The sequence below is a fragment of the Cryptotermes secundus genome, unplaced genomic scaffold, assembly GCF_002891405.2.
Source record: "Cryptotermes secundus unplaced genomic scaffold, Csec_1.0 scaffold56, whole genome shotgun sequence".
Taxonomy (NCBI): domain Eukaryota; kingdom Metazoa; phylum Arthropoda; class Insecta; order Blattodea; family Kalotermitidae; genus Cryptotermes; species Cryptotermes secundus.
This window is the reverse complement of record NW_019744407.1, coordinates 1,615,642-1,634,101: the sequence shown is the minus strand read 5'-3', so window position 1 is coordinate 1,634,101 and position 18,460 is coordinate 1,615,642. Positions and strand designations below refer to the sequence as shown.

The following is an 18,460-nucleotide window of genomic DNA, read 5'->3' as shown; positions in this document are numbered from 1 at the left end:
ATACCTGAACTGGTCTGTGGAGTCCCAGATTTCATTCCAACATGACATAAATTCCTTCCTACATGGGTGACAGAGGTATTTGTAACAAAGAGGCCAGTTTATCCTGTTCAAATAAAAAATAGTGTGATGAAAGCATAATGGCCTAAGTAGACTATTATTTCCACAACAGTAACAATATAAGCTTGCGAAGTGAGAGATACGAATCTGTTTTAAGGGATCATCCGACAGAGTTTGTCATTTATGTACACTTCGGGCATTTCGGCATGCGAGGAATATACACCAGAATGCAATTTTATCATTTGTTTTTCAACTTTTTGTAGTAGCGAAAAGCACAATAACTCACAGAAATGACAAAAATTTCAATCCTGCTTTGGCTTCGCTGTGCACTAGGTTGTGCATACGAGAAAAATTTCTCAACTGTTTGTCATCTTGCGATCTTATGAGAGAAGTGTTAAAGAATGTGTACAGGAATAGTAAATATGAAGGATAAGACACACTTGGCACTTTTAAATTAATTTTTATGGCATTAGACCGTGGTCTCACTGCCATGTTTGCGATGTTTTCTGTGTGGCTTGTGTCCATGCTGTGACCTCTGCTGTGCCGAAGACGGGAGGTGAGGGGGAGTTGCATAATATTGAATGGGATGGCACTTCACTGGGGGCTGTTTGTAAGGACCCAATCGGTGGAACAGACGTCTCCAAGCTCGCAGTGTTTTAGGAGACCAAACCCATACTGCAGCCGTGACCCCAACGACAAGAGACATGAAAAGTCTCAACAAAAAAATCCACAAACTTGGCCGAGGTTGATAACGAGGCACTGATGAAACCATGAGCCATTCGTCACGCGACCAATACTCGTAAAAGAGGCTCGCTACCACACAGGTGGTGGGTACTGTGTACAGTACGCCGAACACTCCCAGGCGAACAGTAACCATCTCGAGTTTATCAGCTTTGGCGTCGCGTCGCGCAGCAGATGTGGCGACTTTTACAGCCCGAGGATGGCGGCGGAAGAGCGCCAGGAAACCGAGCAGAAGTAGCGAGGCGCCCAGCACCAGGTACAGGAACTGAGGTGCCAGGACGAATACAAGCAGTGACTTGGTGTCCTGGTTTCCCACGTAGCACGCACCTGCAACAGGGATCAGAAAGTAAATTATACTTTACATTTTGTATCCTTAAAAGCGACATCAGAATGAGGCAAATCAAGAAAAGAAAGATTAGTAGTGATTACTTCATGAAATAAAAATAGACCTTTTACTAATCTGCGCACAGAATTCATCGCAAAATGTTGCTTTAGAATAATGCCACTCTGTAGTATTCTGGACAAAAGAATATACACGTGTCAGCGCAAGGGTGCATGTGCGCTGATATATGAGTACCTCATAACCAGGGCCCGGATTTTGATGACATGTCATCTTTCTTTCCTTGAATCCTATTAGATGCCCGTAAATATATAAATCCCGGAGATAAGCCGCTGGTTACAGAAATGTAACTTTTATAGGTCCTTTTTTTTTTAATTTTTCGTCTTTTTAAAGTTTTTAAGTAATTTCTTGGTAAATTTTTGGACTTGTAAGGGTATTTTTTTGTAATTTTAGCCATTTTAGGGAAAATTTCCTCACATGTTTCAGAAATGTGATTAATATGCAATTAAAGTGCCCTTTCTCTTTCTCCTGCCTTTACAAAGGCAGCCTGCAGCTGCACCCCGAATACATGCTACTACAGTATGCAATAATAAGTTGTAATAATGCCCCGTCCTTTCCGTTCGTTTTGCGGAAAGTGCTGACATTACAGATCATAACACATTTTAAGCTGGCAGCAGGTTACGACAGCGGTCACTCACACTGCGGCCCTTTCAAAGTTCTATGTAAAGGAATTTCCTTAATTACAAATATTTCTAGTCGGAATCCCTCGTTTTTTATGACATATTGTTGCTCAATAAAACTTCGTATGTCTTCAGTTTCTCGCCCTTGACCGTACAGACAAAGATATAGTTGACGAAAGGTTCTCAGTGTGAAAAGTTCAGTTCTGTGTTGCACTAGAATGATTCATTTTATCAGGATGCCTAAAGCAAAGCCATCTAAATCGTGTCATTTAAATCCGATTGTAGCTGAATTTGGAGGTGATATATTTTCAACCGACGGTAACATTTTATACTGTAAGAAATGTGACACAAAATTAACAGCAGAAAAAATGTTTCACGGTACAGCAACATATCGGCCGCAACAAGCATATATGAATAGCGCAAATTTCGAACAAAAAGAAATCTGTGCAAATGTTACTGCAACAGTGTTAATCTGAAGGCGGAAATAAGTCATCGGATTTTTTTCGCAGATCTGTGTGATGCTCTGGTGTCCGCAAATATTCCGTTTTGGGCTCTGAAAAATGAAAAACTGGGAAAAAAAATCTGGAAGTGAATTGTGGTCGTATCCCGGATGAATCCACCCTCAGGAAGAACTACCTTTCCAAGTGCTACAACAATATCCCGGAAATGATTAGGAATAAAGTGCATGGGAAGATTTTCGTTTCCATTGATGAGACCTGCGATACGGAGACTCGCTACGTGGCAAACGTCATCATTGGAACCTTGGAAATTGGCGGACCAGGTGAAGTGTTTCTGCTTACGAGCGAGGTGCTAGAATCCGTTAATAATTCCGCATTTTGTAAACTCTTTGACAGGTCGATGATTCTACTGTGGCCAAAGGGTATACGACAAGACGTCGTCTTGCTTTTTGTGACCGATGCAGCTCCATATATTTTGAAAGCAGGGAAGTCAATAAAGTTGTTTCATACGAAATTGGTGTACGTTACTTGCCTATCTCATGCACTGCATAGAGAGACGGAGAAAGTGAGATTAAGATTTCCTCAAGTGGATGCTATCGTGTTGGGGACGAAGAAGATTTTCGTCAAGGCTCCATCTCGTAAAATGCAATTTAATGTTATGGCTCCTGGTGTTCCACTGCCCCCAGAACCCGTCATCACAAGGTGGGGAACGCGAATTGATGCTGCAATTTACTATAGCGATCATGTTCAGGTAGTGAAGAACACTGTAGATTCAATGAAGACGAAAGATGCGAGGGCAATTGAAGCTGCTCAGGAACTGTTCTCGTGCAGCGAAAGGGAAGGACAGCTGGCCTTCATAAAGGCAAATTTCAGTTCCTTGACGGAGGGAATCAAATGCTTACAGGAGAAAGGAGCAACGCTAGAAGATTCGCTCGCTCGCTTGCTTGCTCTGGTGAAAGAATAGCCTGCGATTTGGAGAAAATGTCAGGAGACATTGGTAAAATGGTGTCAAGAAAAATGAAACATGTTCTTGATAAAAACTCAGGTTATGAAACATTATGCAGCATTTCTCGAATTCTGACGGGAGAGTCCTTCAGCACTTTCAGTGTTGAAGAACTTACTGCTAGTGAATTGGTACACTTCAAATACGTTCCCATTGTGTCTGCAGATGTGGAAAGGAGTTTCTCCAAGTACACGTACAAGAATGAGGTGTCGGACAATAGGCGCTCACTCACCTTCGAGAATCACCGCATGTTGACTGTCATCTATTGCAACTCTGAATGAGGTGGCACTTAAATATTGGAATATATACCGTATATGTACATTTGATAAGCGTTCTAACGCGGTAGAAAAAAATCGTATTGAAACATTTAGCTTCAAATTCAATCACATATTGCTTAATTTTCAACATAAAAAGAGGACGAACTTAAAAGAGTAACGTTGAGTTCGCAGTGTTAATAAAGATTAAAAATACATTTTAAAACAATTAGACTTTCCACGACACGATACATTTTAGGTCGGGAATCAAACTTCTGGATTTTTCGGTCATTTTATGTCAGTTTTATGTATTTTCGGTCATTTTATAGGTCATATTTCTGGATTTCTTCGATCATTTTTAAAATATTTTTAGGTCATCAAAATCCGGGCCCTGCTCATAACCAATTTCCAAGTCCATTAATCAGTTACGCATCATGTTTCGATAACTTTAATTTAGATAATAATTTATAACGCACGATTCCGCGCGAAAGAAATTGGCTCATTAAAAATCTTCCTATAAATTAGCATATTCTCGGCCTTTGTCTTCTCACTGTTATGGAACTAATGCGCATGTTCAGCTAATATAAATCTGTCCCTGAGCCCGTGTGTCATCTACTCACAAAATGGCCTGAATATGCGTACTGGAGATTACAAACAGCTTTCAACCTTGACTGGCTAGCTGTTACTCATGTAATCACGTGAACTAAAGTACATGTATTTTCTTCCCGAATTTTATATAGGTAATACGATTATTATGACTGTTCATTTACATTTTAAGAATATAGATTACTAGTTAGAAAAGAAGCCTTCATTTTAGTTTTGGGTACTATCTAACAGAAATTGAAGTGGGATTGGCACTAAATATTCGTACTGCATGAAGTGTAATGAACAGTTAAATTTATTAAACGTACAGCATGCGTAGGTACCAAACTCCGATGTCCGTTCTTGAATAGGACGGCTATAACGACACGTACGAACAAAACAAACGGTAGTTACTAGCCCAACTCCAAAGAAATTATACAATTGAATGTTATTTCCATGCAAAGCCTGTTTCTGCAACCACAGTCAAGCTCCAGATGTCAAGAAGACTTCAGTGACGCCATTGTCTGTCAGCAAATTTTTCGTACTTCATTTTGACCTCGACTGCACCAGGCAGACTCGTGTGCTTAAAATACTATCTAGAGAATTCTACATTAACGTTCGAACTGTCTTTATAATAAGTACGTATTACGATTACTGTTGAAGAAGGCAAAAGAGTTAAAGTAGGTCTGTTGCCAGTGTATGAAAAGGAAACAAATCCATCTTCGTAAATGTGGCTGTGTCCATGCAAGAACTGTTACTATGAGGAACATAACAGATTAATCTGAATCAGTAGATATTAATATTATTAACTTCCTGTAGAGTTTACTCATTGTTGGTAATATCAGGTCCATTATTTTAGTCGGTATTACAGCATTACAATATTCAATTCAATTCAATTCAATTCATTATTATTTATGTGCCAAGTCAACAGCCGCAAGGCCAATTACAGACTTAGCACAGTGTAGATGAAAGTAATTACGTGTAACATTATACAAACATTAGTAAAACACATTATAAGTCAAAAATAAATTACAGGCAATTTCTTGGGTAAACACAATAATGAATAAAAGTAAACAAACAAGCAAATAAATGATAATAATAACAATAATAATAATTCCATTATCATAAAAATAAGTTATTTAGAAGTGAAAAAGAAGCATTAATATTTAATTAATAATAATAATAACGAAATTAATAAAAATAGTGATAATAATGGTGTGATAACAATCGAAGAGCCAGAAAATACAGACGTGAGTAAAAAACACCGGGTTTAATTAACAAGGGCCACAAGGTCCTACACTGGAGAGTTATCCCTTCCTGTATAACAAAAAAATATGAATCATTCTACTGTAATTCCATCAACTTCTCCCGTCACCTCGAGCATAACAAATTAAAAAATGAAAATAAAAAACCTGAAGACAAACATTCCATCAACTCCTTGCTAGGACATTCATCATTTAGTCACTTTCATTCAATCGCTTTTGTATACATATGAAAACTACGAAGTCAGAATGTACTGGTCGGCAAATACAAATACAAGTCTACCAAAATATTGAATGAATTGTTGAAATTCTGTCACCTATGCACATGTAAGGTGCTTCATATTGATTCTACTAACAATAAACCAATAGCGAAGTGACCCTGGGAGCCTATGCAAACATTTGCCAACTTTTCGAAGGAAATGGAAGCATGCATTCATTATCAAGAAGTTGTCATAACTCGTCAAGTTTGTGAGCAGTATTTGCTCCGGCTTCAGTTGCATGAATCAGCCTACCAGCTTCCTGCCTCTACATCCGACGTCCGTAGTGTATTTGAAGTTTAAATACACTGAAAAAACTTTGGATGTTTTCAACAGTTCTCTGGCCAGGCTTACTTTCATCTGGATGGACACATACACATGTTAACAAATGTAAGATTTGAGGCTTTCACGGCGGTGACTATGAAGAAAGCAGTCTTCTGGGATTTGGCACCGTGTATATGTGGTGTTAACCGACGTTTCGGAGGAGCTTATCGCCTCCACCTTCAGGGTAGAAGGAAAAATATAAGAAATCCGCAAGTGAAGAGACCGTAAGAACCGGTCGGTTCAATGTAGTTCTGACGAACAAGCATTTCGTCTGGCTTAATGTTATATCCTCCTTTGGTCAGTGTCGATGCAACTAGTGGGCCTACTACAGAGAAACATTATCAGATACTGATAATTAAACTATGATTAGCAATTTGAACAAGAATCTCATTCAACCTTTTGTTACATTTATGTACAAATGAGAACCAGAAAATTCAATTGCAATTATTTCTTCACGTACAATAACTGTATCCTTTCGTCTAGTGTACATGAACAGCAAACGGATGGAGATGTGTGGAAGTTTTTGTGCACATTTATTTGTATCCTGATTTCATGCAAGATGCGTCAGCAGCTGGCACACTTCGTCACAGCAATAAAAAGTTGTTCTCTACGACTTCGTTTCTCCAAGTGACGTCATGGCCTTAGTGGTGTTTCCGCTCACGCATACTCAGGCATGTGACCAGGATTTCAAATTTAATGAGNAGCCTCAAATCTTACTTAATGAGGAATAGTTTGATCTGTGTCTTAAGTCTTTTTATTTGGGTGCGCTGGCATAACAGCCTACAACAGTGAACCTGAGGGCGGACAGACAATAGTTTTCCTATCACTATAAGATGCCAACCGTTCCATTTTTAAACAAAAACAAATCCGTACTTTTGGCGAACAGGCATATGTATGTATACATAGACAGGTGGGTATGCACTATGCGAACGTAAATGAAGTCCGGCGAACGTCCGAATTCAGTTCAAGATGGGTCATCAGCTGCAGAGTGAATGAAAATGAAAGGAACTGTTTTTCATGTCGTACACACTAAATTAAGAACTCACATCTCTTGATGCTGGGTTCTATTAGCCATGTGTGGTGCCTCTGTAGTTTTAAGTAAACTTGTGAGCAAACAGAAGCCACAGAAAAGAAGGTGTTGGTGGCTGATCACAAATTCTTAATACCGGGACTGCTATGGTGGCAGGGATTTAATGAAGGAACTAAGGGTACAAGATTCACGGGAACTTAAATATTTTTGCCGAATGTCTTCTTCTGACATCGACTTTTTAACTGAACTTAGTCTGCCCTACAACTGAAAAGAAAAAAATACTCTCCTTAGAGACGCAATACCCGCACATGAAAGATCAGCTCTAACACTTCGGTTTTTAGCGAATGGAGGTTCATATACAAGTTTGATGTACTTACTCAAAATGTAAAGACAGATAAGCTCAACAACAGTTCTAGAAGTCTGCGAAGCGAAGGTAAACATTTTCTTTCATTATATATTTTGGAAAACTAGCGAAACATAATTTTAAAAATGCAGTCAATTCTCAAGACTTTTTATCCAGTAAAATTTTCAGTCTTCAAAATATTCATTATGCAGTAAAACATTGTATGTAAGAAGCAAGCTAATTGCAGTTTTGAATATTGCTATATACTTGTAACCGTAAATTTGCCTGTTTCTTTTATTGAAACAAAACTGGCTCGTGATTGCGGGGTTGGGGACAAAATGCCTGACTACTAACAACTGTTTGACAGCGGCGATGTAACTGACAAGTGGGCGAATAAAGCGAATGCTGAGACGAGGTCGAATGCATTGGAAGAATCCGCGAAGATGACGTCAATGGTGGGTGTAACGTTGATAAATACAGCGAACGTTAAGTAGCATGTAGCTGCTATGGTAATAATGTGATGTTATAAAAATTGTGTTAATAGCAGTGCTTGGTTCTGTTCATAGTTATTCATGTCGACTTCAAATAAAATATTGTTGATTAAGTGCTGCACTGCACCCTTTGTACCATACATCATCTTAATTCCCCCCGAATACAGCGTTGTAATATCTCTGACTCTTTATAGGTACAGTTTCCGTAATTATGCGAGGTGCCTCTACCGCTCTAGGAACTTCTTCTCCCCTTATTAAGTGGATTTATTTTGTTATATTTCAGCGTCCTGTTGCACTGATTTATGTCAGTGTATAAAGACAACAGGGCATGCAATGAAGTAGTTTGACGTACAACGAAAAGCACCTGAAGATGGCACTTTTGTGCTGAAACATGTAGTGCAAGAGAGAAGAGTAAGGTGAATAAATGTATGCACTGTAAGACGGTTGGAATAAATCATGGATTTATTTTGGTTAGGGGATGTGAATTCCTTCCCTCGAGGCTGCTCCTCCGTAATTTCCATGGTGCTACCTTCTTCACTATCAGAACTAAAATCCGATTTAGCTCCCTCGTTCATTGTATTATCCTAAAAATGAAGTTTCAGAAACACACTGTTAGGTAGGGATGCAAATGTCAGTATATCTTCCATTCATTTTATGCCACTTTTTCAGATATCTTTTACACCACACGAATGATGGACTGTTGGCGAACGGATATGAAGGAAAATGGTATTTTCCCCAGTACCCGGAGAAAACATGACCCATCGCCACTTTGTCCACCACAAATCCCACTTGTCTAGACCCGGAATCGAACAGGGGCCGCCGCGGTGGGAAGCCAGAGACTAACCGCTTGAGCTATGACGCGGCCCTTCCCAGTGCCTTGGTTCGACAGATGGTAACAATGTATATTACAAGCACCAATCAGTAGAGGAATTGCAATTACAAGTCTAGTTCAGTTTTAGTACTATGATAATAGGCCTTGTGGAATCAGAATATTGTTTTTTTTTCTTACAGTTGGTTGTAGAGGTAAAATTTTGGACGGAGAATACTCAAAAACCTCTGTTAAGAAAAAATCAAAGTTGTCCCTGTGATTAATTAATTAAGCACCAGGCCATGAAAACGTACGTGGAAGCAGAGGTATAGTTCCATCATTCTTGACAAGATGGTGTTATTATTATAAAGAAATTACAAGAGAATTGTTTGGCAATGCCATCTGATTGCATTATACTGACAAGTAAGTAGTTAGTACTCTTTGTATTTGGCACCTCTCACACGGTTGTCATTTTTGTGAATACTGACTTGTTATTTTGCACAATTTTTCTATAATCTATCGCCACACCAAATTTTACAGTGACTTCAACGGTTAATTTATAGCTGTTAAACCGAATGCTAACTACAGATTTCATGTAACCCCTAGGTTTTCTTCATTCTACAGAAGAATTCCTGTAACAGAAGTCTGAAGTTTTTCGAAGATCGTTTTCATTCACAGACCTAACTGCAGCACCACATTATTAAGTGTTCCTGGTGTCGCTCCCACCTCACTAGTTCGTCTGTCCACCATGAAGTTATTTATTAATGAGTTCAAGAAATTATAAAACGTATGAGTAGTGATCGACCGCCTCTGTGGTCTAGTGGTCAGAGTTCCTGGCTACAGATCCAGAGGCCGCGGGTTCGATTCCCGGCGCTACCCGATTTTCTAAGAAATAGTGGTTCTGGAACGCGGTCCACTCAGCCTCGTGAGGATAATTGAGGTGCTATTTCAAGGAAACAGCGGCACGGTCTAGAAAACAGAGATTAACGGTTGTGGGGATTCGCTGCGCTGATCACGTGGCACTCTATCCGCAAAAGATGGCAATAACTTCGCCGACACGCGGCGGTCGCTCGGTCGGAATAGTTCGCTGTTGGACTACAAGCCACAAAGTTTGTTTTTGTTTTGTAAGTAGGGATCATCTTCGATGGGATAACGTTCATACCAAATGTCGTTAAAATCAGTCAACTGTTTCCAAAGTTGAATAAGGAAATACACACATAGCATGATCTTACAAGCCTACTGTTTTCTTTAAAAAAAGGAGAGTACATATGGTACAAACGGTTCATGTCACTTTCATTGATACATTTTAAACTTTTTATTTTCTAAAAATACATTTTTTTCATTCAAGAAAAATAGAAATTGAGAATAAATTTCAAATTCACTGCCAACAGTTGAACACTACGTGTTAAGTATACCTCGTCTGTTTTGACTGTCTAATGCTGTAATTCTCAGCCCTTTTTATCTCGCTTCCCATCATTCATTTTTCAAAGAAAAAACAGTCCCACCACATGAGCAAGAAATCTTCTACTGTCCCAGGACGCACATTTTCAGATTTATGTACCTTTTAGTACCACACTGCCGATCACAGTGGCCGCGCTGTCTAAGGCCTGAAATGTCTTCCCTCACTCCAACACTGGGATCGTGGGTTCGAATTGCATTCAAGACATGGATGTCTGTTCTGTGTTTGTGTTAGGTAGCAGCCTTGCGACGGACTGATCATCCGTCCAAAAAGTCCTAAAGACTGTCTGAAATTAAGAAATTGAAGTGAAACGAGCGTTTCAAGGATGTCCTATGCTCCAAGCGGGAGGAGGAACAATTATATTTATCATAAACGAAAGTTTTTTAACGCAAATAACTGTCATCGTTTCTGACGTTTTATTAATATAATTATATTTTTAAAACAACAGGGTCTGATGTAATCAAAGTCAAAATATTATTACAGTGCAGCATTAAGGAGACAGTGGTGCTTAGAACGCTGAAACGTTTTGTGAATTTTGTGGCTAAACTGATTACTCTTTTCTCGAAATCTCACGTTCCATAAATGGGACGCGTCCCACTAGTTGAGAGACACTGATATGGACGACATCCTTGAACCTACTGACTGTGGGAGAGGAACCTCAGTGCACTGTTGGTTTGCTATCAGGCAGGCGTCGTGCTGTAGGCGGATCATAATGTCCTGCTCTAGTGCAGAAGGGGCCGATAGAATTACATCACGTTTCTCTTCTCCCTGGGATTGTTTGTAATTCTTAATCATATTTAGGATCGATATCAAAGGACCCACTTTCGTGGAGATGAGTCAGAGTTCGAGAACCATGCAAACTGACATCAAAATGCTCTAGTCTGGGTGCACATGTCGGCAGAAAATAAAATATACGTGCTTCCGGAAGATCTCAGCTATTTTTCCTCATTAAAGATACTCACAGACGACAGAACTTTCGTTTGCTGCTTATAAGCTAGGAATCTATAGTTCTGAGTCTTTATTATAAACGGACACGATTTCCCCATTATTCATTCGTCTCCTGCAAATTGTGCAGAAAACGCACTGAAAATAAATTCATATTTATGTATACAGTTGTATTTGCAGTACTAAAGCAGAAAATCCGTTTCGTTAATTGCAAGACACTACACGGCAAACTGAAAGCCTGACAAACCAACTTCTACTAGCACAGGGTCTTCACACATTGTAATACCACAACCCCTTGCAGTAATAAGTACAAAAATGCAAGTGATCCCACCATCTCTGCTGGGCAACGCTAACTGCAGTTCTGCACATTCTTGCAGGTTTGTAACAGGCTGTATGGAGGCAACAGGAACCTAAATAGTTTTACAGCCTCTCTAGGTCTACAGTAAGATATTTATAGAATGCTCCTGTACAGTCATGCAAAAATTTGCGTAATTTTCGGCGGACAGAAGCTATATTTCCCGAAGGTGTCTATATCAGATCTTACTGACTTGCCAAAACATGCGTGGATACAACAGTTTTCTAGATAATTTTTCAGAACTCGCGACTCCAAAACAGTAGGCGGCGACCCCGTCAGGACCCATACTTCGATGAACTATGTAATGACGTGAAGGGTCCTATCTTCTAGGACATAGCGCCGTGTAGTCTGCTGAAAGTCAACCAGCGCTTCAGACTAACATATCGCCTCCATCTTCAGGGTCGAAGAATAAGCCAAACAAGAAACAGATGGCTTGCCGTCTGCTTTCACGCTGGCTTCTTGTTTAGTTGATTCTTCGACCCTGAAGATGGAGGCGATCAGTTCCTCCGAAACGTCAGTAGTCACTTCATCTCTATTCGGTCTAAATATTCTCAACAACTTATTCTCAAACAACCTCAGTCTATGTAAAAAAAAAAAGTAAAGCTATCCCTGTCCCAGGCCCTGAAGCCCCATAGGGTTGTGAGACGCTGAGGGTCCCACATTATCTAGACAGTCGGCTCAAAGGTGGCGGTAAGGTTGTCAGCCTTAAGCGCCGGCCGTGCTTTACTCCCCAGGAAAATTATTTAATTAATTCCTGGTACTCATTTCTGTTAGAGGCTGCGTACACCCCAGGGCCTAGTGCGACTGGAAGGATTAGGTTAACTGAAAAAAATCCAATGACCTCATCGGGATTTGAACCCTCAACCACTACGCTACCGCGTACCCCACCCTCAGTCTATCTTCCTCCCTTAATGTCAAGAGACCAAGTTTCACACCCATACCAACACGTCCAATAACATTCTAAATGAGTAACCAAGCCGGAGTCTACCTGTAGGATCGTATTTCAGGATGTCTTTCATTCTGAGGACGTACTAAAGCTTGGACTTCTCTTTCAAGGACTCGATTTTCAGCCATCCTTGAATGGCTCCATTTATTGGTCGAGAAGAGTTAAGGACTCGCCAATTAATTTCCACGATAGGAATGGTTTGTAGCGTATGTGGCTCATGCTAAAAGCGAATTAAAGTATGAATGCCGAAAAATCTAATTCCTCTGACAACTTACAGCACAGATTTTCAACACTCATGTGACCGTTTACAAAATAAGGATGACCCAAACAACCTCCTTAATTTTGGCTGACACTTAAACCGATATGAGAATTGGAGCTTAGATCTGAACTATAGTACGGATCAATTCACTTGTCCTGTCAAGATCGTGTGCTCCCCACCCTTCCGCCATGCCCATCCTGACTTAAGAACACACAGACCTTATGGACTGTTCCTTCCAAAGGTACCAAGCATACGAGGACATATTTATGAGTGGGGGGAAGGAAGGCAGTGAGCTTAGCGGATGTTTCTGTTTAAAGAGCAGTTTTCTTTTTTGTCTGTATCTGTGCTTTCTTTAGGCCAAGCGAAAAGTTGACGTCTTACGTATAGGTTCTGTCTGCCATCTGTAATCTAGTGTTAGTGGCCCTGTCTATGAATGGATTTCGACAAAAAGTTTACAATACAAACCACACTATGTCCGCCAATCAGAGCTATCACATCGGTTTAAGGATTATGGAAACGTCTGTCTTTCTCCTTGAATACTTGCATCGAAAAATACGATCGGTCAGACGATATTACTCCTGGATCTATACCTGCACTCCCCCATACGTCTTTCTGACGCAGAGCTTAATTAGTTAAGCACAGGAACGACTTTACTATTAAGTACATTACTTCAGAGACGATCACAGTGGCCGCGCCGTCTAATGCATGAACTGTCTTCGTTCGGTCCAAAGCTGGGATCGTGGGTTCGAATCCCAGTCAAGGCATGGATGTTTGTATTGTGTGCGTTTATTCTGTATTTGTGTTGTTCTGTACGTAGGTAGAGACCTTGCGACGGGCTGATCTCCCATTCAAGGAGACCTACCGGCTATGTGTAGGCTCAAGAAACTAAAAAAGCGGCCAAGAAACAACAAAGGGCTATAGAATAATAATAATAACAATAATAATAATAATAATTCAGAAAGTAGTTTTATTTTCTGATGTTTTGGCTTGTGCACAATAATTTATGAAAAAAACCTGCTTGTTTGTAGAATAAAGTGGACAGAAAGGCGGACGACCCAAAGCGTTCATATAAGTGTATATTAATATTATTATTATTATTATTATTAGAGTATTGATCCATAATTATGAACTTCTACTTGGTTCCATGTCTGCTCATCATGCAAAAATTGTCCCTCTGCTAGATGTGCATCAGCTGCTAATGCTGTTCGTAGGGAGGTCGACTATTCGCAGCCAAGAACGTTCTCCTTAATCACATTTTATGTTATAATTGTTATTACGAGGACTATTTGGAAAGTAACAACCGTTTATTTTAGGCAATTAATGTAGGAGCGGGTGAGAGCTCGCACGTGCGAGGTAGCGTCACATGACTCATTGCACTGTAAATCACTATATAATTGGTCATGTAGTGGTAGGGTTTGTTCTTGCCTCTATAGTGAGTTATGATGTGTTCCGTGATTGAAATCCCGCCAACTACGAAATTCGTGTTATCATCCGCTGTCTTCAAGTTAGAAACACGAGTGCTGCGGAAATCCATGGTGAATTATGCGCGGTTTACGGCCAAAATGTAATGAGTGAAGAAACTGTAAGACAGTGGTGTAGAATGTTCAAAGATGAGCGAACAAATGTTCACGATGGAAAGCGAAGTGGTCGGTCATCTGTAGCAAGTGATGATCTTGTTTAGAGTGTTGACCAAAAAAATTGTGAGATGGCGCTTCACAATTTCAGAACATTCGTGTAAATGTCCACAAATTTCACGCACTGTTCTCTACGAGATTATCACAGTTGCACTAGGCTATCACAAATTTTGGACAAGATGGGTTCTGAAAATGCTCACGGGCGCGCACAAAACATAAAGAATGGCTTCGGCTTTTGTAGACTTTTTGGAGCGATACCATAAAGATGGTGAAGAATTTCTCAGTCACATCGTACGAGTAACAGGTGATGAAACCTGGGTTACATTTGTGAATGCTGAAACCAAAGAGCAGTCAAAGCTGTGGATGCACACACATTCACCAAAAAAAGTCGAAAATGTTTAAATAAAAGTCTGCCAGAAAGCTGATGGAGACTGTTTTCTGGGACAAGAAGGGAGTACTGATGGTGGAATTCATGCAACAAGGGACAGTAATAAAGTCACAGGTGTATTGCAAAACACTAAAAAAACTGTGTAGGGCCATGCAGAACAAAAGGCGTGGAATGCTGACATCCAGCGCAGTGCTCCTCCATGACAATGCGTGTCAGTATACAGCTGAAGCATTTCAACTGGGAGTTGTCTGACCACCCTCTTTACAGCCCTGATCTCGCTCCGAGCGACTACCACTTGTTTACCTACTTGAAGGACTGGTTGGAATCACAGCGCTTCATCAATAATGAGTTGATGGAAGGTGTCAAAACGTGGCTGAGTTCACAAGCGGCAGACTCCTTTGACACGGGCATACAAAAACTTATTCCTCGATACGACAATTGCCTCAATTCCGGGCGGTGACTAAGTTGAGAAGTGGCTTAAGTATGTAGGTATTTTTGTATATAATAAATTCTTTTCTCATTGCTTGTTTTGTTAACAGCTCAACGGAGGTTACTTGCCGAATAGCCCTCGTATTATTATCATCATCATCATCGTCATATATACTGTATACGTATACATGAATATTATCCTTTCTCGCCGCATAATGGCATAACCACTAGAATTGTACTTATTTTTCTTTTTCATTTATTAATGATACCTTCAACTGTTCATGGTATTATAATTGTTATCATTATTATCATCATTATACGTATAAACTTCCTTATTTTGGATTTTGTTTTAAGTTTTTGTTGCTTCTTTCTACGTGCTCGTGCTAACTTCGTAATTGGCCACTGGGCTGTTAAGTTTACACGTAAACAAACAAGAACTGAATTTAATAACTAATATACCAAGAAGGGCCGCGCCATGGCTCAAGCGGTTAGTTGCTGGCTTCCCACAGCGGCGGCCCGGGTTCGATCCCGGGTCTAGTCAAGTGAGATTTGTGGTGGATAAAGTGGCGCTGGGGCAGGTCTTCTCCGAGTACTTCGGTTTCCCCTGCCAATCTTCATTCCACCAACTGCTCCACAATCACCCTCACCTATCATCTGGGGCTGGTACAAAGGCCAGAAGTGACCGCAGTACAAGGGACTTAGTCCCACCCCACTAGCAATAGAAAAATAGTCAGATTTCTGAGAAACAGATAACCGCATGAGTGCATGACAATATAGCCCTACACCTGATTAGGGCTCATACTTTTACTTAACACGGTTGCTATCGTATAGCGTACAATTTAGGAAATATAAGGGGAAATAATTTATGCAACTTATGCCTCCATACGCTTTAATATCTACCATATGTCAGCCGCGTTATCTGTCTGATTTTTGTATTCGAAGTGTCTGTACTATTGATTATCCAAGCCAGCAAGAGATATGTCTGCAATACATGAACATCAAGACAAACGGCGATAAAAATAATAGCATAGAATAAATTGTGTGCTCCATAGTACAACATAGCTTTTCACTCTTGTAGTTTATGGTCCCAAATCTTGTCAGCAAAATAACGTTATTCGTGTCGTATTTTCTCTGCTATACCGTAAGAATAGAAACAAGTGAAATTCGGGTTCACAAGAGGTAGATGAAAAAGAAAAATTCGTTCCTACTTATGGCCAGCGGCCGAACTGTAATTAAATACAAATATTACTTTGGTGTGTGTGTGTGTATATATATATATATATATTAAATAAGAAGAGCTCTTCCTCCATCGAAGTTCACAAAACAATATAGCTCGCAACAAACTTTTTAACTTTGTGCCAACATGAATATCAACCACTATTTAATTCACGCCTCTTCTTGATCAATGTGAACAAACTTAAAACCGTGACTTTATCCGTACCATCAATTCAGGACAGCAGCCCATACCAAGACTGCAAATAAACTACGCAGCCAACATCGTGTGATGCATACGAATTTTTATTACTGTTTCAGCACTGACTCCTTATTAAAGATGACACCTCACTGTTCACAATGTCCGTCCTCTACTTGCGGAACGGTTTGGCTATTAACATAAAAATTGTTTGACAGAAATGGCCTTCTTCGGACAAGGATCTGAGAAAATAAGAAAAGAAGAATAGGAAACGGAAAAGAAAGGAAAGGAAAATAACTTCGAAAAAAGAACTAAACAGATTGGTAAAGTACGCGTGATTTATACAATAACGTATGTCTTAATGTTAATTTAAAATTTCAGTCATACTACTAGTTCGAATTTGATATGCATCGTGATTTTATACCATTACATGAGGCCGCCTTTAAAACGCGAAAGCGTTATAATTTTGAGGGGCAGGTTCAATTCCAGATACTGACGAACAGTGACAAATTCAAAATACTGAAACAAAAAATAGGCGAATCTGCAACTGTAATCAACTATAATCATAGCGATTATATGTAAATAGGTCAAGATAAATAAACACTTAGCTCTCTTTTGCTTTCAAAATTTTAAATAAGTCTCAGAGTGTTTTCCATCTACGTAATAAGTATCAAACTGTGTCACATGACAGTTCATGCTGCTAAATCCTCTAACGTGGGTGCTCTTTTAAGCAGCCGCTATGCGGCACGAAATCTCACCACGAACACTCAGTTTTATCCTCTTTGTGTGTTCAGACAAGAAACATGCAAACAAGAACAATATTAACTACCCCAGTAAAAGTTCCGACTAAATACGCAAATCCCTCCATGTTTGCTGGAAGTACTTAAAGACTTCGGACTTGAATACTGCAAAGAATCTCGAGTATATAGTAACGTCTACGCGGTCTGGTTTGTTTGATATCTTGTGCCTCCACAATCATTTTGCGAAGTTGGCATCTTTGTGTTACTATGTAATACGAACTTAAACACCATCCCAACAAGCGTATGGATTAAAGCGAACCTCAGTGTTTGTTTTCTGTGTGTATAATATTCTGACTGCCATATTTCTGTCGGTATCTCCGGTATCTACAACACGACTTCTGTGGTTGCTAAATCAACAGGAACAATCATAAAACAAAACACAACAAAAATCAGATTAAATATATATCAGGATAAAACGACCTCTTCTCCTTTTCTTTATGTAAGAGTGAGCAACAAAGATTGCAGTCGGCAATGAATTGCGAAGTGAATTGGAGGAACCGGTCGCTGCATTTCGAGTACGGAATGTAGCACATAAAATGAACGCACAATGGGAAATCCACGTTCGTCTTTCCGTCCGTTTGAAAATTTCATCTCCCAATTAATCGATTGCCGGTCACGGTAGCCGAGCGGTCTAAGGCATGCACTGTCTTCGCTCGCTCGGAAGCCGGGATCGTGGGTTCGAATCCCACTCAGGGCATGGATGTTTGTGTGCGTTTTTCCGTTTGTCTACAGGTAGAGGCCTTGCGACGTGCTGATCACTCGCCCAAGGAGTCCTACCGTATGTGTAAGATCTAGAAAAACCGAAGTGAACGGAGAGTTCATGGAGGTAGGCCTAGGCCCACTGGGGCTGTAGTGCCAAGGGGGGAAAAAAATAATCGATTTCCATTATACTGACTTAACATTAAACTTGAATAAAAGGTAAAGAAAAGGTAAAGTTGTCCCTGCGCTTAACTAATTAAACACTAAGCCATGAAGGTGTATGGGAGAGAGGAGGCATAGATCCACACTTTCTTTATCTCGGAACTAGTTGGAGGTGAGTGGTCAGCTTCACGCGCCGTCTGCTTAACACCCCAGGAAGAGGCCGTGCCATAGCTCAAGCGGTTAGTCGCTGGCTTCCCACCGCGGCGGCCCGGGTTAGATCCCGGGTCTGGTCAAGTGGGATTTGTGGTGGACAAAGTGGCGCTGGGGCGGGTTTTCTCCGAGT

At 40.2% G+C, this 18,460-nt stretch overlaps 1 protein-coding gene across 1 annotated transcript in view; it reads right to left on the bottom strand.

The window, feature by feature from the left end:
• Window positions 1-237: 237 nt before the first annotated feature.
• Window positions 238-18,460, bottom strand: part of LOC111874658 (frizzled-4) — a 73,197-nt gene continuing 54,974 nt past the window's right edge. Inside the window, exon 3 of the mRNA XM_023870350.2 lies at window positions 238-1,125. Coding sequence (XP_023726118.1) covers window positions 527-1,125 — 599 coding nt within the window. The 3' untranslated portion in view covers window positions 238-526. The remainder of the gene's footprint in view (window positions 1,126-18,460) is intronic.